The sequence below is a fragment of the Delphinapterus leucas genome, chromosome 2, assembly GCF_059928025.1.
Source record: "Delphinapterus leucas isolate spDelLeu-1000000601 "Yukka" chromosome 2, BTC_Dleu_Yukka2, whole genome shotgun sequence".
NCBI classification, from domain to species: domain Eukaryota; kingdom Metazoa; phylum Chordata; class Mammalia; order Artiodactyla; family Monodontidae; genus Delphinapterus; species Delphinapterus leucas.
The window spans coordinates 74625725-74652771 of record NC_143130.1 but is presented as its reverse complement, the minus strand read 5'-3'; the positions used below and the strand labels follow the sequence as shown (position 1 = coordinate 74652771).

Here is a 27047-nt window from a genome sequence, read left to right as displayed (position 1 = left end):
AAACGGTCTCTTGTCAATATTGTCTAGGTTTCCTTCTCCCCAGGCCCCTCTACCACTCCCCCCGCCCCCGACCAAGCACCCCGCCTCACCAAAACACAGGGCTTTGGAAGTAGGGAGAATAATGACTGAATGTGAATCCCCTGTAACATATCTTGACAGCCCACTCATTTTGTGTTTTGAATATAGTTATTACTCATTCTTTGCATATTTGAAGTTTAAAGTGGCAATTAGCCCCGGGGGACAGGGGAGAAAACAATTATGACATGTTCTAGCTGCTTCACTGGTCCAGACTATAGGTTAGAGAAGTTCATGGATTTACCAGCCCAGTTGTAACATTGTATTCTGTTTTAAAAGTCAAGCCAAGGGCTTCACTGGTGGCGCAGTGGTTGAGAGTCCGCCTGCCAATGCAGGGGACACGGGTTCGTGCCCCGGTCTGGGAAGATCCCACATGCCGCGGAGCGGCTGGGCCTGTGAGCCATGGCCGCTGAGCCTGTGCGTCCGGAGTCTGTGCTCCGCAACGGGAGAGGCCACAACAGTGAGAGGCCCGCATACCGCAAAAAATAAAAATTTAAAAATAAATAAAAGTCAAGCCAAGGAAGTAGTAGGCGGCATAATCCTTTATCACCCTATAAAGTTACAAAAATATCTCAAGTATTTAGAGGTGGATGGCTGTATATGAGATATGCATAATAGGCTGGTAGAAGTGTTTATTACATGCATGAAGGTTATAGGGTGTTGTCAACTTTAAACTTTTGTCTCGTAGGGAAGTGTGTTTACAAATCAGAATGATACAATCACCTGAAAAAGCTTTTCATTTTTGATTGGGAAAACTGTATTCTGTTTGTGCCATTTTTGTTGATTTTTGTCTCATCCTTTTGCTTGCATATACCCCATCTGTCTTTAAATCCTACTCATTAGCAATAGCTTATTATAATTATCCATCTGCTACCCTGGCTCCAATGAGCTGTAAGTGCTTCTTAATTTTACTGTACTTTTTGTGGCATTGATGTTGGTTTTGATCAAGAAAAGCCTTTTTTGCTAACTAGATTCAGAGCAGTGTGAGTTTATAGTTTGTTTATTTTATAATCTCTGATCATCTTCCTTTTATCTAGAGAGAAGTCAGTGAAAGATGAGGATGGGAGGGGTGAAGTGGGTACTGTATGACTTTAGATGATTCTTCTCTTCCAGCCTCCAGTAATTTGGTTCAGACCCTTACCTCCTCCCCCATTATAAGTTGATCTGTATTAACTGGCTGAGGAAAATTACTGAATTTTTACATTGTGCACCAATATAAGCTGAAACCTTAAACAAGTGATTTGGATATTTTCCAGGAAAATAATAAAATTGTAGCTAAAGTTTATTTCAGCCCTAGTTGCTAACTGGTATATTACATTGATAACGGTCTTTTTTGGTTTTCCTCTTTTATGAACTCATTCTCAAAGGGAAAAAATATATATCATTTGTTTTTAGTTAGTTGTACCATGTAATACTGTTGCTTAGTTATTTTTTTCTTTTTAGCTTTCATTTACCTCCAAACGAATGGAAAGTATGATACATAGTACTTGGAAAGATTTAAAGGATCAGTTTTGCTGCATTTTTGGTGCAACATCATTGGAATGTAGTTGTAATTTTTTCCAGTGGTAATTCCAGTGATTTGGCAGTATGGTTTTCCCATGACAGTAATATGTAAAATCTGGGATTTGCTTTTTTGTCTTCATCTTTTGAATAACCACAGTATTCCCTTCACCCTTAAATGAAACAGACCTGACCCTGAGTTGTCAAAGTACACACAAAGAAATTCCAGGTTTAGGACTCGTACTGGAGGGCTTTGCCTGTTACAAAGGTACAGTTTTTCAGAAACAGTGGATAGAGCAGAGGAGATGCAGCTGGTTTCATTGGGGAGCAGTTTGGTTCTTGGAGTGGTCATGAATTAATAACGGGAAAAGAGATGGAAATCTCAGAGGCATTCTGAACTTTTACCCTTCAAGGAAGTGTAGTTCATAAATCAGGCTTTTTATGAAAAGAGATTTTATTGAAGGGAAAACATCCTTTCACTGAAAGCTTTTAAAATCCACATTTTGACGACTTCAAGCACATTGCTACTTCCAGATTGAGTAACACTTAAAACACATTTCCTCTTGAAAGTACAAGATTTGCAAAAGAGACTTGTGCATTCTTTGGCCATTCTCAAATTGTGAGTTGAATGCTGGGTAATCGCTGCTGGCTCCTTAATCAGATTTAAAATTCTCAATCCTTCCTAGGTGTTTCTGCATACTTTATCTGAGTTGTTGTAGCTGTGTTATTACACCTCATTTGCCAATTCTGTTTTTCTCTCTTGACATTTTGGCAGCTCTAGCATTAAAACCCTTTCATTTGTAATTCAGTTATATTTTAGTAGTTATCATTTGGTATTATACTGATTTGTTGTTGTTTTTTTTTCTTTACACTGGTGTGAAAGTGATGGTATTATAGTGATTTGTTATTTTGCCCTTTCGTTGCCCAAAGACATTTTAAGGGTTAATTAAATCTTTATATTTTAATTTATAAAGCCCTTTGAGACTCTCCAATATAGAGATTCCTTAAAGCTATTCTTTTTTTTTTTAAATAAATTTACTTATTTATTTATTTTTGGTTGCGTTGGGTCTTCATTGCTGCGTGTGGGCTTTCTCTAGTTGCGGCGAGCAGGGGCTACTCTTCCTTGCGGTGTGCGGGCTTCTCATTGCAGTGGCTTCTCTTGTTGTGGAGCACGGGCTCTAGGCGTGTGGGCTTCAGTAGTTGTGGCACGGAGGCTCAATAGTTGTGGCTCGCAGGCTCTAGAGCACAGGCTCAGTAGTTGTGGTGCATGGGCTTAGTTACTCTGCGGCATGTGAGATCTTCCCGGACCAGGGCTTGAACCCGTGTGCCTTGTGTTGGCAGGTGGATTCTCAACCACTGTGTCACCAAGGAAGTCCCTAAAGGCTATTCTTTTTTTTTTTTAAGAATTTTAAAAATATTTATTTTATGTATTTTTTTGGCTGCATCGGGTCTTAGTTGTGGCACGCAGGGTCTTCGTTGAGGCGTGCGGGATCTTTCATTGAGGCACGCAGGCTTCTCTCAAGTTGTGGCACGCGGGCTTTCTCTCTAGTTGTGATGTGCGGGTTTTCTGTCTCTAGTTGTGGCGCGCGGTGTCCAGAGTGCATGGGCTCTGTAGTTGCAACTCGTTGAGGCGCACGAGCTCAGTAGTTGTGGTGAGCGGGCTTTGTTACCCCGCGGCGTGTGGGATCTTAGTTCCCTGACCAGGGATCGAACCCACGTCCCCTGCATTGGAAGGTGGATGGATTCTTTACCACTGGACCACCAGGGAAGTCCCTCCAAAGCTGTTCTTAAATGCACTGTTTTTGTATCTGTCAGGCATATGTTTATGGCTCAAAGAAAAATTACTAAATCCTTCCTAATTTCTAGAATTAGTTTATGAATTTGTTATCTTTTGTTGGCATGATTAGATTTTATGGGTTCAGCTGTCTAATGAAGAATGCCAAGAATTGAATTTAATTCAGTAACAAGTAGGAAATTCCAAAACAGTGTAAAGATGTGCAGCTTTTTCAGCGGGAAGTGGTGATAAGTGTTACTGCTGATTTACACCAAAAATGGGGTTTCATTTACCACTTCCTATTCACAGAGTAGAAGAACCAAAGAAATCTGAAAACTTCTAGTCTGTCTTCTTTTTAGTATATCAGGTGTCCTTTCCTTTAAGGGCAAATAATATTCGCAGACCACTTGTTAGTCCACCTTTAAAAAAAAAAATCCCCCTTTTCTAATATTGGATTTAACAAAATTAACATATTTGGCTGCCAGTGATCATTTCACGCTGTTGTCAAAATGTCTTCTAAATTTACTTTTAATGTGTTTTTCCTTTTGAACTTTAGACTTTCTAATTCTCAAATAAGAAAACAGATAGTAAATTTGAATATAAGTGAATAAAATAAAAAATAGTTCTAAATATATGCAGCAAAGTTGGCACTTGGTGGAAATGTGCTTTTATGAACTTATAGAGTGTGTTTTTAAAACAGAACAATGCCTTGAATGCCTCTCTTTCAATCTAAGTAACATTCTTAACTTTATTTCTACTTTTACACATTTTTTCCAAGTCCCTTCTTTATTTTGGAAAAAAAATAGTTTAAAGTTTCAATCTATGACTCATATTTTATCCTATTTCATTAATCTCTTTTTCTAATTAGAACTTTTAGCTAATTATCCTGAAGTCAGCTACTGTAAAATTTTATTATTCTCCATGTTTAAAAGTCCACAGAGAGCTTCCCTGGTGGCGCAGTGGTTGAGAGTCCGCCTGCCGATGCAGGGGACACGGGTTCGTGCTCCCGTCTGGGAAGATCCCACATGCCGCTGAGTGGCTGGACCCGTGAGCCATGGCCGCTGAGCCTGCGCGTCCGGAGCCTGTGCTCCGCAACGGGAGAGGCCACAACAGTGAGAGGCCCGTGTACCACAAAAAAAGAAAAAAAAAAAAAAGTCCACAGAAAAAACATAAGCAATATATGGTTGTCAAAGTTTCAAAACTGGCAGGATCCATCTATTACTGTATCTTCATTATTAAAAATAAAAGTCTTGAGTAAGGAAGTGAATGTAACATTTCTTTAAAGTGGATTTCAATATTTGAGAAACTTTTTTTCTATTCCTGGAGTATCTCTGAAATGTAAATAGAGAAACCACAGAACTCATATTCAGATAGCCTGGAATCACAGATGTTTTTTGTTCCCAAATGTACTTTTGAAACAAAGTACATTTTTTTCTTTTTAATTGTAAAAGTGCAGTGTTAAACTTATACTTCTTAAAGTGGGTCAGAGGGGATAGATGACCCGTGTTTTTTCTCCCTCCATGTACAACACTGGGGTAAACCCAGTATTGGAATCTTACACTGCTATTATTCATTGAAAGGCTCAGTATCCCAGAAATCTGATTTTTTTTTTTTTCATGGCTCTCTTGACTTCGGCCAAATTGGACTTTTAGAAGAACATCAGTGGGAACCACATGTCTAAAACTTCAGTTGAAGGAAGGTCCCTACTGTTTCTCCACCCCTGATTTTCCTGGGCCGGGCAAGGAAAAGTGACCAAGTGACCCAAGATAGAAGAGAGAGCTGTGTGTGTTGTGTTCTAACCTCCAGCACCCACAGAGCAAAAATAAATCAAGTCACAGCTTAAGCTGAAGGTTGAGACAACTCCCTGGCTCCCCAGAGTTCTGAAGGCCAGGAAAAGTCCTTCTTCATACTCTTTTCCCACACTTAAGCAATGGTATCCTTTTACCCATTCACAAACCTGGGCAACCTCCCTGTTCTCTTGAAACAGTAAAGGTTTTGTTATTATATCTGTTGGCTGACTAATCTGACTTTGGTGTAAAAGAATTTTGTCCATCTGTTCGCTCTCCATGTTAAATCGTATCTAACTTGCGGAATGATAGGAGGCCCAAGACTGCTTATTCCAAACTCCTTTTCCCTTTAAGTCTGTTAACTGTGGACTTGGGCCAAGTTCAAAGTTTCTGTCCCTTTCTTTTGCTGGTCAAGCCCTCCCTCCCGGTCCACCACTGGTTTCTGAGAACTGTGATTGATAAGCAGTGCTTTGGGCACATGCTTGGTTCATATCCCTCGCTAGAGCCTCACTGCCAGCCTCTGCCAGGTGTTGTTCCTGTGCGTCGCCCTGAGCAATGCAGAAGCCTCAAGTATACGCCACCTTCTCAGAGGTGCAGGGCAGACCCCTGCTTCCCCAGCCGAAGCCTCTTCCCTGTCGCATTAGAGATGGAAAATCAGAGCTCCTCTGTTCCTCTCCCATGGTACCATTCCCAGCAGTGACCACATGTGTATTCCTCCCTTGTCCTTGGCCCACATGGAAGCTCCTTTTCCTCCAGTTGGGGAAGGAAATGTCCTTGATACCCCTACTGGAAATCTGAGTGGCCAGCACTCCTTGCAGCCCCAAGCCACTCATCTGTCCCTTCACTTTCTGAGCTTGATCCAGTCTTTCTGTCACCCTGTAACTGGTCACCAAGGGCTTAGTTTATTGAACTGAGCACCAAGGCCCTCTTTGTATTGAACAAGTTGGGGAGGGGGTGGTGCCTGTTTTTCCCTGGCCTAAATCTTCTCAAGTGCCTTTCATCTCTCAAATTTGGTTTGATTTTTCTCCTGCCATGAATAAATGTGTGCCTCCCTATGTCATTTTTCCAGTAATTAGCCATTGCTTTTAAAAAATCATGAACAAATTTAGGCATACAAAAGTATACCTAATGGAAAACACTCCCACGTTCATGTACCACCCCTCACTTTTAGAAATAATAAATAACAAGTAGAGTTGAAGTCCCTGTGAACCCCTGCCTAATCATTACCTCCTCTTCCGTTTCTCTCCAGAGGTAACAGCTATCCGGATTTTATTGATAACCATTCTTGCGTATTTTTTTGTATTTTAATTACACGTGGATGGATGTATAAGTGATCCATACTGTTGTTTTTGGTATTGAAATTTTACAGAAATGGTTTGACTCTGTGTGTATGTCTGCAGTTGCTCTTTTCACTGGACGTTGTTCTGAGCTTCATTCATGTTGATACACGTGACTCTTGTTCACTGCTCCCTAGTATTTCCTTATATACCAAGGTATTCTTGGCCTTGTATACCAGGGCATTCCTGTTGTTGCTAGTGCTTTACTACGACCCGTAAAGAGGAGGCCTCCTCAGGGAGATGTGGACATTCTTGTATGCATCTCTTCAGGAAGGCCTGATCTTTAAATGCCCAAATTTGATTTTAACCCCGTTTTGAATTGGCCTTTGTGAATCTGGGTAAGTTGCTGCGTCTCCCTGAGCCTCGGTTTTCTTCAGCACAGGGGGAGGACTGGACTAAATGGTCACTAGAATTCTGTGATTCCTTTCATTTTTCCCTCGGTGCCTCCTTATGCTACATGACTTGTATCAGTGATGAGCAACCGTTTAGCATGAGAATCAATTCAGAAAAAATAAAAATCTATTAGTGAGTGTGTGTGTGTGTTGTGTGTGTGTGTATGTATTTAAATTCAGAATGAAAAATGGTTTTGAGTCCCTTGTGAATGTTTTCTTACAATTTAGATTTCCTATTTTATTGACTAGGTAAATATTAATGAGGAAACTGGTGCTTCTTTAAAGCCATCAAAAAATTAATGTCAGGGCATATTCAAGCAACATGGAAGCAACGATGGAGTCTTCTCTTGAGCATAGATGTTGGCTGTGCTGCCAGCCAGGTAGGCTGCATGAAGCCTGGTGGCTCATGGATTGCTCATGAGGTGGGATGACTCAGGGTTGTCATTTTGAACATGAATTATTGTATTATGTGCTGCCAAAAAATGATGCTTTCTAAAAGACTATTGAAATACAGGGGGCTTTGGACTTCCCTGGTGGCGCAGTAGTTAAGAATCTGCCTGCCAACGCAGGGGACACAGGTTCGAGCCCTGGTCCGGCAAGATCCCACATGCCGCAGAGCAACTAAGCCCGTGCGCCACAACTGCTGAGCCTGTGCTCTAGAGCCCGCGAGCCACAGCTACTGAGCCCATGTGCCACAACTACTGAAGCCCACGCGCCTAGAGCCCGTGCTCCGCAGCAAGAGAAGCCACCACAATGAGAAGCCTGCGCACCGCAACGAAGAGTAGCCCCCGCTCGCCACAACTAGAGAAAGCCTGCGCGTAGCAACGAAGACCCAACGCAGCCAAAGATAAATAAATAAATTTATTAAGAAAAAAGAAATACATGGGGCTTTTTGACCCTAAATGTAATCCTCTTCAGGAGCTATGTTTTTTGAGATTGTATAGTCGTTTTAAAGGGAGGAAAAAAAAAATTGCTCCCTTACTGCTAGGATGAGCTTTGGTTCTTGCTGCTGCTGATGACTGCCGCCTCCTTTGCAGTCTCTAATCATCTGGGGCTAGAGCACAAGCCAGGTCTTTGGAGCTGTGGGCTTGGGAACTCTCCTAACAGCGAAGATCATGGTTTAGCCCAGAGATGTTGTGGCAGCTACTTGGGTTGCTCGTTGTCCTTTGTCTCCTTCTTGTTCATGGCTGAACATGAGGAGAAATTACCTTCAGAGAAGTACTGTAGTTATCATGAAATTTAATAACATTCGTGCCAGAGTAGTCATGATAGCTGTTAGGATCTCTCTGTTTCATGTAGCTATGAATATAAAATTGTATTAAATAAACTTATATTATTCTAACAGATATTATGATGAATCCAACAGCTTTCCCCTCTCTCCTATTTTTAGCAGGATCAGGGGGAGTGACCCAGCTCCAGGGATGGGCCTTGATTAATCTCAGCTTAGGGATGGGTTTAGATTAATCCAATCTTGGTAACTGCCCGGGGCAGTGATTAGTTGAGGAGCTCAGTCTTGGCCCCTGGAACATGACATTCCCTTGGTTATAAATCCAGAAATGAGACATGAAGGAAAGGTCGCTGGAGGCTTTGGGGAAACATTTCCTCACTTTTGAGAGAGGCACAGGAAGATGATCTCTTTTCTTCTCAGTATTGCTGTTGTAGTCAGGAACTGCTATCAGTCAGAGGGTGAAATTGATACTCCCATGAGGGCAGAGCCAAAGGAGGTGCAGAGAAATGAGCCAGAACTACTGGATTGAGCCATCTCTGAACCTCAGCTCACCACTGGGCTTGTCATATGAGTCAACACATTACCTTAAACTAGTTTGATTTGGGGTTTCTGTTATTTGCAGCAGAAAGCATCCTAATTGATATAATTATATTATCATTCTTATGACTGGTTATTCTTTTAATCCTGGAGTAGCCTCAGAAAGTTGTCTTTCCTTTATAGTAAGTATTAACGCACTATATATTCTACTGATATCATTGTCAAAACTAATTGTAATGTAGAGATCTTCATTTTCTTAGTGTCGTAAGATTTCTCAGCATCCCTACTGTTCTCGCGAGTGTATGCTGACAAAACTTTGAACTTGCAAGGTTTTCTTAGCTGTCTCCACACTTAGTAGAATTTAACCTTTACTTAATTACACGGAGGTATTTAACCTTTCATTTAGGATCTACTGCATACATGTTTCTGCGTGCAACCTAACTGGCAAAGAGAGGATGGAACCCTTGCTTGATGTGAGAGCAATTCAGGACAGTATGTTAATAAACCCAGTAACACAGTATTGAATTGCTGCGCAAAAGCCAGGCCTGGAGGTAGGGATGGACAGGCCTGAGTGGAGAGGACCGCAGGGTAGGGTGGCACCCTCAGAGAAGGCTGCTGAGTGAGGTAGCCATGCACGGGTAGAGGGGAGGAGGTGCGGGGCCCAGTGAGAGAAACAGAGGCTGAAGTTGGAGAGAGGCTGGGAGGGTGGCGGCGTAGGGAGAGCGGTGCACCTGGGGGGAAGGCTGGATTGCCAGGCCGAGGAAGTTGGATCCATGGCTTCTTGAATAGGGAGGTGACATTACCACAGGGATTGTTGAAAGCTGTTCTCACAGTTGCATGCAGGGGAATTAGACCAGCAAGAGGTGTTGGCACAGCGCCCTGGGAGGCTATTACCATAATCCATGCATGAGGTGACAAGATCTGCCGGATAACGGCATCTGAATGTGTAATATCTTACATCTGTGTGGAATTTCAGAGTTCCCACAGCACAATCAAGCACATGATCTAATTTATCTAATGAGATTCTCTTAACCTTTCTTATGGATGAGAATGTGGAGGTTCAGAACAGATAGGCAACCTCCTAAAAGTTATTAATGACAGAACCCAACCTACAGTCTAGGGCTTTTTTTTTTTTTTTTTTTTTTTTTCCTTCGGTACGCGGGCCTCTCACTGTCGTGGCCTTTCCCGTTGCGAGCACAGGCTCCGGACGCGCAGGCTCAGCGGCCATTGCTCATGGGCCCAGCTGCTCCGCGGCATGTGGGATCTTCCCGGACCAGGGCACGAACCCGCGTCCCTTGCATCGGCAGGCGGACTCTCAACCACTGCGCCACCAGGGAAGCCCACAGTCTAGGTCTTTTGACTTCCAGGTCCAGGGCTTTTCAATAATAATATAAGTGATATTTCCCATTTTTAGTGAAATTCAAGTTGTGTTAATTTGACTGTGCTCTACAGCATTTGTCTGTCACCTGGCTCCTGAAAGCAGCATCAGCCAAAGCTAAGTACCAGTTCACAACTCTTATAAAATGTTGAAAACCTCTGAATAGTGAACAGACGGTTAAGTATCACAGATAATGGTAGAACCTCCTCCAATAACAGAAAGGTAATCCTTCTAACAAATACAAAAAACAAAAGTCTGGGTCAGTAGAAAGTTTCCTCAATGTTTCACGTGAATGGAGAGTAACTGAGACTTAAGGGCGCCTCAAAATGGCTTTGTTGAATGAAGGTGGAAAAGTTGCCCATGACTCCTGACTACAGGTAAAAACAACCTTGAAAGAACCGGAGTTACATCTTAATAAATAGAATAAGGAAAAGTATTCATTTGGCAGGCATTCTGATAGACATCATCTTTTACTTAAAATGTGAATGAACTATTAAAAGATGGAATGTTGGATGACTTTAGTCTTCCAGTTAAGAAAGTTATTTTCTGAAGATACAGTAAGTATTTTGAAAATCATGAATTTTTCTTCTTTTTTACTGTGCTAAAAAAAACCCATACACACACATAAAATAAAGTTTACCATCTTAACCATTTTTTCAGTGATCAGTTCAGTAGTATTAAGTATATTTACATTGTTGTGAAATAGATCTCCAGAACTTTTTCATCTTGCAAATCTGAAACTTTATGCCCATTGAACAACAGCTCTCCTTCCCCGCCCCCTCCCTTCAGCCCTTCATAACCACCATTCTATTTTCTGTTTCTATGAATTTTGAAAATTGTGAATTTTTAAAAAATGTTAAGTAACATCAAGAAACATTCATTTCTTGCCTACCGCATGTTTGGCATTGTTCTTGATGCGAGGACCAAAAAGAGATAGAGGCTAGAGAGAATCCCTAAAGGGTCTTTGTTACACTGGATTTGGAGATATATAAAAAGATAAATCACAATAAAAATGTGTTAAATGAATGATGACCACAGTGAATTCTGTGTGATGCTAACAATAATATTTGTGCTGTGTTGCTCAGTTTTGCTTTCAGTGACTGCAGACCCTGCAATTCTGAGGTACCTTAGAGGAGGAAATGTGAGCCAGATAACCTGGGGGTATTGGGTATGAGATTGTATTTGTTAACATTACATGGTTATTAGTGAAGGGAAAGAATAAGAAGCTGTTCTGCTGGATTAGCTTGGGTGTGATTGTTGCGTATTTCAAGATTCACAAGCGTACCTGAAAAGATTCCCTGGGGGAAAAGTGCCACGCAGAGAAGAAGGGGCGAATCCACTTGGTTTATGCCTTTGCCATATATGAAGCTGGAGCCGGCAAGCAGCCTTTTGGGGCGTTCTCAATGTTAATATGTAGAAATACTGTAATAATGCAGCCGTTGAAGGCTTTTCTCCCTCAAAATAGCTGCCGTTAATGTTTCAGTCACTTTAGAGGATGCGTAATTGACCGTTTTCTTGAAATGTCTTGGAAACCACTTTAAGGGGCTCCACAGAGAATGGGAAGGAGTGGAAACATCTGAAACAAAGCTGCGTAGCCAGATGATGAGGATTTAGCAAATTGCAAGCGAGCTGTATTCACTGACTGGTCCCTTCAGAAAGAGCAGCAGCCTGTTCCTGTTCAATGGTAGAGGATGCTGGTATTTGTGAGGGACTTTGTGGTTCTTTGTAGTTGAAATTGCTGAGTTAAGTTTTGAGCTACCATAGTGGGGGGAAATAGGTGAGGGAGAGGTTGAACTGTTGAGTGCTGGAGCCACAGATGACTTTCACATGCTACCTGTCAGGCTGGTTGAGTGCCTTCTCAGCTTTGGCTTCAGGCTGGAATCGCTTGGGGAGCTTTTAAAATTACTAGTGCGCAGATCCCATCCTTGACCAATTAAGTCAGAACCTCAGAATTTGGGGAAGGGTGCAGGCCTAGTCATGAGTATTTTTCTTTTTCTTTTAAGTTCTTGAGGTAGTTCTAAAGTGCAGCCAGGGCTAAAAGCCCTTTTCGCTATTTCAGCACTAGCCAGAAAGATGCAGGGAACATTTATTAACATGTATGTAAAGTACTTGCTAACTGTATTAAATAAATATGCAGGCTTTCTCATCCCTGCCTTCAGATAGGTGGGTTTTGTTTTGTTTTTTCTTTCTTTTAGCCAGTTGCAGATTCTAAAGAAATAAATGGAAGGAGGTGGAAATAAATCAAAAAGAGGCCTCACGGCCTTCTTTAGGGAAGGACGGGGCACGAGGGGTGGGTAGGAAGCTTTGTTTATCTGTATTTCAGGAAGTGGAAAATATGGCATGTTCTCCATCTATCTAAATTATGTACCTTTGAGGGATGTGTTCCATTTGTGTCAAAATAATGAGGCATATAATACGCTTCATTTAACATGTGTGGGAATTCTTTGCAGAGTAATTAGCATTCCTTTCTTCAGCCTGTATTCAGAGGAAACATACCATTCACACCCTCTCTGTGTTCACATTTTCCAGTGCGTTGGAGAGCTTTTTTTCAAAAGAAATCTTTGTCCTTTTGCTAATAAGACTTGGATTATATTTGAAGAAATTTAGCATGTCTTTCTTTCTTTTGCTGGCAGGAATTGATTTTAAAATCAGAACGATAGAACTAGATGGAAAGAAAATTAAGCTTCAGATATGGTAAGTAAAAAAAAATATATGCACACAGCATTTCTACCTTAATCAGGAATTGAATGTGGGAATTAAAAGGTGAATTGTGGCAAATTAGAGATATCGTTTGGTAGCTAAAACTTCTGTATCAGAACCAAGGGGAAATGGGTAGGTGTTCAAAGTCGTCTTCACCAAGAGTGGGATGGTAAGGATGATATCACTAAGTCTCACAGCCAGGAGAAATTTGAGAGCTCATTCTTCCAAAATGCTAATTTTATAGGGGAGGAAACTAAAATTCTAAAGCGTGTCAGTTATTTTTCCATTGTAGTTGTTGCAGCTGTGAAATCAGATAAGGCAAAGTAGTCAAGTGGTAGGAACCCCAAAGTTCCTACCCCAAAGCGCTGACCTGGAGTCCAGCCTCTAAACTAAAGACTTGGTGTTCTTTGCTTCCCTTCTTAGGGACCGCTTGTCCTCATTTGTAAACTGATTGGTCAGACTGATGACATCTGAGTTCCCTTCCAGCTCAGATATTTTCTCATTTATTTGCATATTTCTTCTCCTTAAATAAAAAGTGGGGAACACTGCACTGGGGAATAAGGAAGGGAAAAGGCATGCCTGTCATCTCTCATGTTATAATATGCAAGGCAAAGATCTCACGATCAGCCAACTCCGACTGGTTAATTCCTCAAGAATTTGTCACACTACAGTGAATAAATATGGTTCCTGCAGATTGCCTGGTTGAATATTTTTGGCTTGAACTCAAACTCTTAGATTTTTTCTTTTTTTTAACCTCTTTAATTGCTTTCAGTGTAGGGCCTTCTATGGAGCCACATAGATTTGGAGCCTTGAGGAAGGTTTTGGATGATGTTTACTGACCTAATGTGTGACAATAACAGCAGGAAACAAAGCTTAGAAATTTAGAGCATCATAGACTTAAGAAGGAAGCAGGGCAAAATAATAAAGTAATACATATATATCAGCTTTTTCCATAGGCTGTTTTTCTTCTTTGAACTTCAGAACCGGGATAGAACTAGAACCTTATATTGAAATCCACCAGCCTTTCTTTGATAGGAAACTGGGACTTAGAGGGGTTAAGTTCATCTGAAGGCATATGTCTGGGTTAGTGATGGAGCTGGGACAACTACCCAAATCTCCTGGAACCTTGTGTCAGCTTCATGTATTAGCCTTGTATAGAGGGTTCCCCATATACTTCACTGGAAAACATTGTGTAGGCCACCACAAGCTACTCTTCTCATCTGTTGGTATTTAATAAGAGTCAAATATTTTAAAGAACAAAAAAATTTTTTTAAGGGGGAAGCAAAGAGAATCTCTGACTCTATGCTGTACAGTCCTGATCATAACAATAAGGAATGTTTCTAGGAGCCTGTGGGTAATCAGCTAATTAGAACCCCATGGCACTATTTATCAGTCCTCTTGGCAGCAAAGTAGTCTCCATTCAATCTTCATGACCTGCACTTAGGATGCCAAATCCATCCTTGCTGCAGAGCTGGTTCTAAATCAAGTTGCATGTTAGAATCAAAATATGGTTATTCTGGGCTTCCCTGGTGGCACAAGTGGTTAAGAATCCACCTGCCAATGCAGGAGACACTGGTTCGAGCCCTAGTCCGGGAAGATCCCACGTGACATGGAGTGACTAAGCCCGTGCGCCACAACTACTGAGCCTGCGCTCTAGGGCCCACGTGCCACAACTGCTGAAGCCCACACACCTAGAGCCCGTGCTCCGCAACAAGAGAAGCCACCGCAGTGAGAAGCCCGCGCACCGCAATGAAGAGTAGCCCCCGCTCGCCGCAGCTAGAGAAGCCCGTGCGCAGCAACGAAGACCCAACGCAGCCAAAAATAAATAAATAAATAAATAAAATATGGTTAGTCTGCTCAACGGTGTTTGGCCCCTGTTTTCCTCATGATTTGTTTGCTGAGTCCCAAACAAGTGCCTGTGTATCTAATCCTGATCGGTGAGAGGATGGCAGGATAAGATGATGGTACTGTGAGGCCAGGGCCTGCACTAAACAGCCAAGGCCTAGAATGCTTGAGTCTCATTCAAGGGTATGAGCTGTTTAGTGGCAGAACTGGGACCACAGCCCACCTGAGCCTGTTTCCTCTTCTGTAGAACAAGGATGATGGTAATACCACCACATTGGTCTGTGGTGGGCATCATTTGAGCACCATGTGAAAGTATTTTATGTAAGGTATACATTTTATGTAAGGTATACATAAATGGTAAGGTATTTATTAATGTTTTAAATTTACTGTATTTCCCTTAGGCCTTTATCTCATTTGGGTTTGGTGTGTGTTAGATTTTTAGTATATTTCCACAAATGCTTCTTTTTTAGTGTATTTCCACAAATGCTTTTTTTTTCTTTTAGGAATATTGATTTTTCCCAGATATCAAGGAAACTTGACTTCCTTTATAGGGGTTGCTTTGGTAAATGTAATTCGAAATGTTGGCATTTTTCAGAATGTATTCAAATGGTACGTCATCCTCCAAAAAAGCAAGAATAAATGCAAGTTGATGTGATTTTGAGGTATTGTTCATATTTTGAAGTCTTTGTCAACAATTATGTGTTGAACTCCATGGTCTCATTTAATCATGGGCTCTAGAGCTGAAAAAGTTCTTGAGGAGACCCATTTTAGTGTGCTCTGCAGAGCAGAATTTACACAGTAGTAAGTCCAGCCCAACTGCTTGCTTTGTACAGAAATCAGACTTTCAGTCAAGAGAGCAAAGTGCCTTAATCATTGGGCATTTATAAAAAGGATTAGAACTGCCTCTAGGAGTCCAAGAATTTAGAACTATTCTCTATTCTGTTCCTCATCTGACTGACAAACACATGCCAGTTCCTAGCAGGACCATGCATTTTCCTGTTGATGCTTTTGTCATCAAGGTCCAAGTTTTTCACCCAAGTCATTGTGAGCTCCCAACAGGCTTCCAGAGGCGCAACAGGCTCCCTTTGTGTCTCATTCCCCATCTCCCTGAAACCACTGCATTTGTGAGCAGACCACCATTATATCTCCTACAGCTTCGAGTGTCTCCTCAGCGATACTTGTGATGACTTTGCAAACCACTCTCTCCTTTGTTTTAAATTTTAGGGACACAGCGGGTCAGGAAAGATTTCGAACCATCACGACAGCATACTATAGAGGAGCTATGGTGAGTGTGTTTTAGGGTTTTGTGGAAGTAAAACATGAATATTCATTCGTCAAGCTTGTAGGATTCAAGCTAGAGTCTAGTACATTGGAGAAAATAGATTTTTTCACGTGCAAACAAGACATTTAAAGGGTTTTTTATGTTTTGTGTTTAGTAGCTGTGTACTCTACCATTGGTCTTCATTATATTAATCATGTAATTAGCTTGGAGATGTTTTAGAACTCCTCCACACATTCTGAGTGATCGTATATTTTTGTGCTTTGTCCTTTTATTAATACCTTTGCCAAATCTTAGCAAACCACAAGCCCTGTGACTAAATATTCATTTCTTGCACCCTCTCCCCATTCAGCCCTGCCACCATCATCCCTTATCTCTCACCAGGTCCACAACATCCACTCCTATTGGCTCATCTCTCTGGAGTCTCCTCCACCAGCATTCTGCCAGCTGGCCAGGAAGTAGCCAAATGATCTGTGACTCTCTGAGGCTTAGAATCTGGTGCATCTTGACTACCAGGTCCTTCTGTGCTATATCCTAGCCTTATCCTTGTTATCATAACCTCGTCACTTGGCTCTTTTCCGTCCTAAGATGCTTCATCTATACAAGCCATTATACTGTTGGCTCAGGGTAGATTCTGTGTGGTGCTGTGAGTACAGTGGTGAATAAGGCAGCTTAGAAGCTGAGCTCTACTGAACCAAGCCTAAAATGTCTGAACCAGAACAGGGCTTTATCTCTGGCTTTTAGGCCTAAGCCAGGTATAACTTGGAGCTTTAAATGATGATGAAACCCAATATGCTCTTGGAGTCTTGGAAGGTTGAACAGTTGAGATCACGTAGCCCAGCCTAGTAGACTTTGGGGTGCCAGCTGCCAACTTACCCAGCTCATTGCATAAAAGACCGTTGTGCTTCTGAGAGTGGTGTGGACGTGACGGAGCTGTAGGGGTCTTAGCTGTTCCTTTGCTGCAGGAAGGTGCGATGTGAATTCACAGATCCCTCTATTATCATGTTGCTCTCCCTTCCTCCTCCACTGCCACTCACCCTCCAGTATTTGAGTGCCAGTGACATCCCCACACAGAAGTAGGAGATTCCTTTTGGGAATTCCTTTTTGAAGCTCTACCACCTTGGGACTCTATACCACTAACCATTTTATATGTATGTGTTCTCCACCCTATAATACTTTGAAGATTGTAAAAGGTCATCCTTTTAAGAAGGGCAGTTGTCAGCTACTTTGCTTAGATTGGAATCAAAGGGAAGGGACTTATCTTGTGTGGAGAAGTTTGTTTGTTGTTTATTTCCTCCAGAAAGGATTTTGGGGGTAAATAAGAACATCTTAACAGGGATGATTTAGAATAGTTTATAGGTTATTTTGATTAGAGGCCTCTTATAAACACAGGCCTTTATATTGACCAATTTCTTTATTTTCTAGGAATGATGTATTGATACCACTTGCAAGCTTGTTTTCAATACAGAGTGGGCAAGAACACTTAGAATGTGGAGCAAGTGTCTTCCTTGGCTGTGTAGCTCTAGTTCATGGTATAAGGAAAGAGGTCATTGAAATGTGTTCTTTAATTTAGATTTCATTTATCTACTGCCTGGCCTTTTTTCACATTACTGCAAATAATTAGAAATTGTTTCTGTTCTAAGATATCTTGTCCTTTTCATTTTGAAGGTAGGGATTTTTGTCTCTTGTTTTACTACGAATGCCAGTGCCTTACACATAGTAGATGCTCAATAAATACTTGCTGAAGGAGTGAATCAGTGAACAATTTCAGACCTAGAAACAATCTTAGATACATGTTCAGGAAATCCTGCTCTACTTGAGTCTTGGATCCTGCGTGTCATCTGTTCCAGTGGGATGTGGGGCCGTTGTGTTCTCATTTCAACAGGTGGTGGTTCTGGCAGGTTTAGTTGGGTTGGCTCAGGTATGCAGCGTTTTGGTAAGCACAGTACTGAGTCTGACACCGTGGCAGAGTCCTTTGGTCTGTTTCAAGCTATTCAGCAACATTTGTAGGCATAGCAGTAACCCTGACGGACAATCTGGCTTTGGGGGGAAAAGGCACCATATCATTGCATTATCGCCATTTCTCAGCACTGTCTTGTGAACTCTTAGGAGGCCGTTGTTGTTAAAGGTATGTATACTAGATATATAAAGTTTTTACCTGGTATACCGGAACTTGTATTTCCAGCTGATTCATAATATCAGTTAGCTTACAAACATAGGGAATATTCAAAGGGTGTCTGCTACTGAAACCAAAGATATAAATTAATAATTGTTGTCAATTATTGAGTCCAAGCTGTGTCCTGGATTCTAGGTAAAATACTTGACAAATAATATCTCAGTAGATCCTCAAAAATCCATTGTGGAAGATGTGCTGTCCTCATTTCCCAAACGCAGACTGAGAGGGATAAAATAACTTCTCCAGGATCTCCCAGGTAGCATGTGGTGGAGCCCAGACCTGATACCTCTGACTCCAGAATCTGTGCCCTTAACCACTACACTGTGTTCACACTTCCTGTGCTAACCACCCAGAGTGCTACTTGACAGACAGCAGTAAAGATCAAGGTTGTCCACATAGCCCAAAGGGAAGTAAAGCTCCGGCAGTTTTTTGCTTAATTTTACTATTGTAGGTAGCTAGGCTGTTTGAATCAGGAATTATTCAGATTGCATTTTGAGGCTTTTAAAAATTACGGTAAGATATATGTAACATAAAATTTAACGTTTAAGTGTACAGTTCTCCACTTTGATTTTTTTTTTTTAATTACCTTGGTAATTGTAAAATCTACTTTACAGTGTAGCCAAAGTTAAACATTTGCATTTGAGGCTAGGAGGAGGGAGGATAGAGAAGAATGTTGTTTGTCATTTAAATTTAAATAATTATGTATATTTTTCTGGTTGTCAGAAGGTTACATGTAGTATAGAAAGCTTTGAAAATCTTAAGAAATCATCTAAAATCCCGCCACCATAAGAGACAGCTTCTGTTAACATTTTACTATGTTTCCTGGATTCTTTTATCTATGTGTATTTTATATGATTTACATTTATTTACATTTATATTTTGTATTTATTTACAAAGTTGGAAGCCAGACCCTGAAAGATTTTGCCTGCTATTTAAGGAATTTTAATTATGAGTACAATGGCGAGATGCCAAAGGATTTTAAGCAATGAAGTGATAACTCTGGTGCCCTTATGGAGAGTGGATTAGAGGAGGTTAAGAATGAAAGCAGGGAGACGTAAGTCATCCAGGTAAAGGCTAATTGATGAGAATGTGAGTAAGGCCTTGCGTGTGGGGTATCAGACTGTGGAAATGTGGAGGTTGTTGAGTCTACAGGACTTAGTGACTGACTAGTGGTGGAGCAGATTACTCCCGGGGGTCTGCTTGGACTGGCTGGCAGGGATGTATTGCCCTTCTTCAGAACGAGAGTACAAGGAGGAAGAGAAGATTTGAAGGGGACAAAGACAACTTCATATTTCACTTAGTTGAGTTTTCGGTGACCACAGGGGCCATCTGGGAGCTGATGCCCTGTCAGTGTTCTCCAAGGCACACCTGACCCCTGTCTATGTCTTCGGCCTCATCTTGTGCCCTTCTCCCATTGGATCTGGGCACTCTTGCCAGGCTGACAGTCTTTTTTTTTTTTTAATAATTTAAATTTATTTATTTTTGGCTGTGTTGGGTCTTCGTTTCTGTGCGAGGGCTTTCTCTAGTTGCGGCAAGCGGGGGCCACTCTTCATTACGGTGCGCGGGCCTCTCACTGTCGCAGCCTCTATTGTTGCGGAGCACAGGCTCCAGACGTGCAGGCTCAATAGTTGTGGCTCACGGGCCTAGTTACTCCGTGGCATGTGGGATCTTCCCAGACCAGGGCTCGAACCCGTGTCCCCTGCATTGGCAGGCAGATTCTCAACCACTGCGCCGACAGGGAGGGCCAAGCTGACAGTCTTTTACTCAACCTAGTAGGTTCTGGGCCTTTCTGGTGAGCAAGATATTTATCACATTTCTGCTATGTCCCAGGCACTGAGGGCTTCCCCTCTTCACTGCAGCCTCTACCCCTTTGCCCAGTTCAAGTCTACTCAGCCCTCAGGCCTTGGCTTTAATGTCATTTTCTCAGGGAAACCTTCCCTGAGCCACCCCAGCCCCTCAACCAGATTAGGTTAGCATTTTTACTCAGAGCTCCTCATGCTTCTTCATAGTGATTGTCTAAATTATAATTATATAATTATTGGATCATTGTTTTCTTTGCTCTCCATCCATGAGAAGGGGCCTTGCCTATCTTATTCACTACTAGTAGCATTTGGTATACTATCAGGCACATAGTAGGTGCTCACTAAATATTTGTCGAAATGGATGGACGGGGGGTGGATCGAGCACTTAATACACAAGTGTGGTCTTGTGATACAGATTTTGGAATAGGTAGCATACAGGTGTCAGTTGAAACATTTAGAAGATAAACTGTTTAAAAATACCAGACGTGGGGTCTTCTAAAATATGATGAGGATGCTTTTCATTAAACTGTGTAACAAATGCATTATATTTTAAGTGTCTGTGATTTACTTAGACAAATAGTAACTTTTTTTAGTTCAGTAACATTTCAGTCAGTTCATATAAAAAGAAATAAATCTAAAGCCATATGGTTACAATCTTAGTGTAAGAGTCAGAAACAAGATAATTTCTACTTAGAATAAACAAGTGCACAACAGAAGTGATTACCTCTTACTCTCAATGTTATCTCTATTTTAACTTAAACATCCTTTTAGCTTCAGTTGGTGCCAGTTTTATTATATGAGGTCAGGTAGAAAGGGTGCATCACCTTTACCATAATCACTAATTCATTACAGGTTAAGAGTGAAATAAATGTTAACAGAGTATTTATTTACATGGTGAGACAATGGAAGATTTTATTTATTTCTGTTTCTCTGTACTTTAAATTTTTATTATAAATTCCTTCTATAAAGACAGAAAAAGGACAAACACAAGCTTTCTGGAGGAGAAGAGTACATTGACATTATATTCTTTAACTTTAAATGTATAAAGTACTAAATAACGGTCTTTTTTCCTCTTATAGGGAATTATGCTGGTCTATGACATCACAAATGAAAAGTCCTTTGACAATATTAAAAATTGGATAAGAAACATTGAAGAGGTATGTATGGAAAGAGAATGGATACTAGAGAAGAGTCCTGCTGGGTGCTTATAAAGGGCTCCTCCCTTTATGAGTGTCTCCCTGTCACTCAGCTGAGCTGCTAGGAAGTAGGGCGCGGGCAGGTCAGGCCCTCTGCTCTGAGGAGTGCCAGGGAGGGTGACATCTCTGGTACCGCCAGTCTGACTTCTCTGCTGGACTGGGGGGAGGTCCAGACAGAGGAGCAGTTTCACAGAATTTTAAACTTGGCCCTGATCTTGAAAATAATTTCATCCAAGCCCCCATTTTACACATGAGAAGACTGAGGCCAGAAAGAGGTGACTTGCATGTGCTCATAGAGCCTTTAAAAAGGAGAGCGAGGATTAAAACCTCTGGTTCTCAGTTTCTGTCTATTCCACCATGCTATGCTGTTTGACGGGCAAAAATATATCTTTATTCCGGCAGTTTATCATTTTGCCCTTCTAACATTTTCTTCATCTTAGATATTTAAAATTTGGTTTAGTTCCAGTTTGATTGGTATGAAGATTTTTTTTAATGTCTTTGACATTTCAGAAAGAAATCTGACTGTGAAATAATTTCATACACATTTATATTAACCCACGTGAATTTATTGTTTAAGTAGTTCAGAATCCAGAATACCTTCCGCATTGGCTCACTTAGTACCGAGGTGTTCTCCCTTCTTTGACCCAAACTAACATTTGGAAGTTTTTTTGTTAGATAACTTTAAGTTTTAATTTTGTTTGTTCATGTACCAAAAAAGACATGAGAATGACTGCAAGCCTTTGGGAAAAATGTTCGCATGGACTCTTATGCTGTAGCTTTCCCCTCCTCTCATCTTTAAAATTTTTCTGTGAATCAGGCCTTATGTTGAGTGAAAGATTATTTGTCTTATAATTAAATTTCTGGATCTGTTTCTGGCAGGTTAAGATTTGCCTGTTGAGTAACTGTGTTTTTCTCAGGTTGTTTGTCTAACATACTGTTTTCTCCCTGCAGCATGCCTCTTCAGATGTTGAAAGAATGATCCTGGGCAACAAATGTGATATGAATGACAAAAGACAAGTGTCAAAAGAAAGAGGGGAGAAGGTAAATTTGAACTGAATGCATAAAGATTGGAATCTACTCACGTTAAGCATTCGTTTTCTTACTATTATTTAATTATTGATTTAAGTTTTAAAAACATCTATATTTTAATCTGTTAAAAAAACAACAAAAGGGTTGTAATCCATACTTGAATGGTATGAATTAGTATTCGAGCTCCAACTCCATATACTGTGTAGTCATGACTCATTCCTAAAGAATTTGCTGTTTTCTGGGAGATACAAATTGGTCCTTTTTCAGATTCCTGCAGCTTGGAGTTAAGGCTGTTTCTTCCATATCTGTGTGTAAATGCCCAGATTTGAAGTTAAACCAGTTCATTCTCTTTGGAAAAAAAAGTAGTAGGATAGGTGAAGTTTCAACAGTAATCATTTTTCAATTCATTTTTTTTTTTAAGAATATTTTACTGCACATTAGATTTAGGTCATTATGGAGTTTTAAACTCTTCATTAAGCTACGGATATCATTTATAGGCATTTCTCTATTTTATGTCCTGTAAAACAAGAGTTTATTACATGTACATATTCATTTCTTTGACATTTTCCAAATTGACTTAGAGGCTTCAAATTTTTAAGTCTTGGAATTTTGCTTTAGACTTTTTTTAGTGATATGTGCAAAATGCATTTTTCAATCTGACTGCGAACTTTTTCCCCCTAAAAACATTCACTTAATCTTGGTGTTGCAAATGAACTGGGAACTCTTTGGAAATAGATGGAAATGTAGAAGAGTTCACAATTTGCCACAATCAATAGAAACCCAAGCAGTGAGTACTTAGTATTTTAAGCTTTTGTTCTTTTATGCACCAATTTATTAAAAAATAATGAAAAGTTACAATAGTAACTGTTGGAGGTTTGTACTTTGGGAGCAGATAAAAGGGGCAAATGTATCCCAAATTAATGATCGGGGTGAATGTCTCATAGGTTTGCTAGTGATTTTATTAGAGAACTACAGGTATAATCGAAAAGAAGGGAAGTACTTAAGTTATGTTTTGAGTGGAAGTGGTGCCATTTTACTTACTTGTGGTGATGAAGTTAGATATCTAAATTTCAAACATGATACAGTAGAAGAAAGCAAAGAAATTTGAGAACCACAGGAGTTCTGAACTAGGTACGCTCCCTTTAGGACTCTGAAAAACCTAAAAAATATAAATGCTCTGTATGTTCAAGAAACTTGCACTGAATTTAAATGTTTCTCTTTGTCTTTCAGTTAGCAATTGACTATGGGATTAAATTCTTGGAGACAAGTGCAAAATCCAGTACGAATGTAGAAGAGGTGAGAAGGAATTGTTTGGTGACTTGTTACGTAGTAGCATTAGTGTCTTAGGTGCCTGTGTTCAAGCAACTCTCCAAGTCTTGATATTTTCTGCCTTAGTGAATGCCTTGTGGGAACTCCACTTCCATTCTGTAAACGTTTATGCTTCTGACTTTTATGTGGATCCTGGTTGTTGGATTTCTAACATCCGTCCTCCACATGGGATATATTAGATTGCTCAATTAAGAATCACTGAACAGGGCTTCCCTGGTGGCACAGTGGTTAAGAATCTGCCTGCCAGTGCAGGGAACGCGGGTTCAAGCCCTGGTCTAGGAAGATCCCACGTGCTGTGGAGTAACTACTGAGCCCTCGGGCCACAACTACTGAGCCCGCAGGCCACAATTACTGAAGCCCGCGTGCCTAGAGCCCATGCTCCTCAACAAGAGAAGCCACTGCATTGAGAAGCCCGCAAAGAGTAACCCCCGCTCGCTGCAACTAGAGAAAGCCCGCGTGCAGCAACGAAGACCCAACACAGCCAAAAAAAAACCCAAAAATGGGTCACTGAACAGAAGATGGAAGTTCAGGTTAAGTTCAGTTTTGCCCTTTGTTTGGTACGCGGGCCTCTCACTGCTGTGGCCTCTCCCGTTGCGGAGCACAGGCTCAGCGGCCATGGCTCACGGGCCCAGCCGCTCCGCGGCATGTGGGATCTTCCCGGACCGGGGCACGAACCCGTGTCCCCTGCATCGGCAGGCGGACTCTCAACCACTGTGCCACCAGGGAAGCCCCAGGTCTTCTATTCTTTACCAAGCGCAGAGTTGTTGATAATATTTTCTTTTTTAAAAACATTTTTAAAACTGATCATAAAAATAATACATGTACTATGTGTTAATACATGTAATTTATTTAACAGTAAAACTGATGGTTTCATAAACATTTAATTTCTCAAGCTATTCATTCTTCACCATGACATATGGCTAAAAATTGAGACTTAAGAGACTCGACTAGTGGACACGGATCAGAACTTTTTCTTTCTTTTAAGTAACTAACAGTCATTTTTTCAGGTTGGCAAATGGGTGTCAGGAAACAGGAAGCCTCTACTGATTTATTTACTCAAGCATAGATATGCAGAAAAATGCTTCCCTCTGCTTGCTACAAAAGGATTTCCTTTCATCAGAAAGAGGGGAGCCTCTTCAGTCAGGTTTAATGGTGGAGACAGGAGAAAAGCTTGCTCACTGAGATGGCCCACGTAGGATTGCTGCCACAGAATGAGCTCTGTACCCTGGCTTAATGGAGCAGGCTTCGGTCTCTGTTAGTCCAGAGCCCTGATCATACCTGTGACTTAGAGAGAGTATTGAGTTGGGAATTCCCTGGTCAGGGAACTAAAATCCTGCAAGCTGCTCGGTGTGGCCAAAAAAAAAGAGAAGAGAGCATTGAGCTAAGGAAATACAGACCTGCGGATTGCCCGAGCTGCTTATTCTGGCCAGGTATTCTGCAGAAGTTAGCAGTTTCCCCAGGGCTTTAACTTAGCCTCAAAAACTGAGATGGGCTTACTTAGAAACTTTGACTCACAGGTGACCAGTGTGACAATGAGACACTGACAATGAGGGATAATAGTAGTTATCATATTGCTTCATTTTGACTGGTTTAATAATAGTCCTTTTGCTGAGCATTTTTGGGGGGCATTAGGAGTGATTGGGAACAGACTGACATACCAGTGGGTTTAGCATGGAGACAACTGAGGAAGCCTTAAGAGTCATGTAGAAACAAAGTAGGGATGATAGGGTTTTTTAAAATTATTAATTAATTAATTTATTTATTTTTGGCTGCGTCAGGTCTTAGTTGCAGCACAGGGGATCTTTCGTTGCAGCGGGCAGGCTCTTCATTGCGGCAGTGGGGCTTCTCTCTAGTTGTGGCACGCAGGCTCCAGAGTGCATGGGCTCAATAGTTGCAGCTCATGGGTTCTGTAGTTGTGGCACACAGGCTCTCTAAGTTGTGGCGCACCGGCTTAGTTGCCCTGAGGCATATGGGATCTTAGTTCCTCGACCAGGGATCGAACCCCTGTCCTCTGTATTGGAAGGCGGATTCTTAACCACTGGACCACCAGGGAAGTCCCAGGGATGATAGGTTTTAAAAACGTTTGGCTTGGGTTTGGGTCAAGAGGCACTAGGCATAAAATGCCACTGAGATTTGTCCTGCTTCTATTTCACTGATTTCCGTGGTGGGGGATTTAGCTGAGCTGTAGGAACTGTTGGGATTTTGCAGTGTTGCGACACAGGAGGTTATATATTCTCAGGTATAAGAGTGAAAGCAATTTGAAAGAGAGGAGGTTGGGAATAAAAGGTGGAGATTTTTGTGAAAACAAATTTTAGAGCTATAGGGTAATTCATAATTATTCCTTCACTTATCAAACAGATATTCAGCATCTCCTAGACCAGGAACTGTGCCCTACTCTGGGGATGCCCAGGAGCTTTAGAGCCTCTGCCTCCCAAGTGACCTTATTATACCCATAATTCAACAAGTGTCATATTAGGAACTTGTGCCAGATGTTATGTGCAGAAAATATTTCATGAATGACAGTTTGATTACACTGGAAACCCTTTATGATATGATAAATAAAAAGTAAGTTACAGTAGTCATGTGTCTACTGTGATTGCAATTATGTTCTTAGTTAAAAACCTCCAAGTAATATATTTATATTTTATAGTGAAATAATAAAAAAAGGCTACATTTCTATTTTAAAAGATATTATAAACATATAATAATGAAATCTTTGGTTTACCTTTAGGCATTTTTTACACTTGCACGGGATATAATGACAAAACTCAACAGAAAAATGGTTTGTATGACACATAATTTTTATTTTCTTATGCTGTTTTTAAATTTGTTTTCTTATTTGTGTTGTTTATTTATTTAATTAAAGGGATAGGCCTGATTATAATATATTCACATAAACCCATTTTTTCCCTGACTTACATTTTCACCGGCTTAAACTTTGATTCTTATTTCTGTTTCTTCAAATTTCTTATTTCTGAGCTGCAGTTGTTTCAGTTCTTTCCTCTGGCTCTTTAAGTGGTCTTTATTTTTATTATTATTTTTTAACATCTTTATTGGAGTATAATTGCTTTACAATGGTGTGTTAGTTTCTGCTTTATAACAAAGTGAATCAGCTATACATATACATATATCCCCATTAAGTGGTCTTTAATTGAATTTTGATCAGAATAATTAAAGTAATAATGGCAAAATTAAATGTTTTATCTCTCTCTATATCAGTATATAATTATGATCTCAAAGTCGCTGAAGTTTGGTTAATTTTGAAACAATCTCAGTGATGAATCATTACGACATCCTGGAAAGTTTGATTTAACCTGAATCTTGCATATAATTGCATACCTTATGTTACCAACTCTTCTTACCTCCGAGAAAGGGGTTGCCTGTACCAGTATCTTAACATTGTTTCCATTATTACCCTTGAAACTTTACACTCTTTTGGTTATAATTTTTTTGAACTGGAGTTAGGAACTTCCTAATATGCGGTTAATATATTAGGTGCTAGCCTTAAAATATTTTTCCTATATTAACCCACTGTTTCCAAAGAAACAGACAACATCAGAGCTTAACTAGTTCCCTTCCTAATTAACCACACTACTGAGGACACACTTATGGCATGGTTAGACATTTTTTTATTTCTTAGGTAATTGGGCTCAAACCATGAAACTTTTATTTCCTTGCTAACT

At 40.7% G+C, this 27047-nt stretch overlaps 1 protein-coding gene across 1 annotated transcript in view; it reads left to right on the top strand.

The window, feature by feature from the left end:
* The window catches only part of RAB8B (RAB8B, member RAS oncogene family), a 67003-nt gene that overhangs the window by 35518 nt on the left and 4438 nt on the right, over positions 1-27047 (top strand). The window contains exons 2-7 of the mRNA XM_022579712.2: positions 12642-12702; positions 15778-15838; positions 20890-20967; positions 21958-22047; positions 23266-23331; positions 26096-26146. Of these exons, the coding sequence (XP_022435420.1) occupies positions 12642-12702; positions 15778-15838; positions 20890-20967; positions 21958-22047; positions 23266-23331; positions 26096-26146 (407 nt within the window). The remainder of the gene's footprint in view (positions 1-12641; positions 12703-15777; positions 15839-20889; positions 20968-21957; positions 22048-23265; positions 23332-26095; positions 26147-27047) is intronic.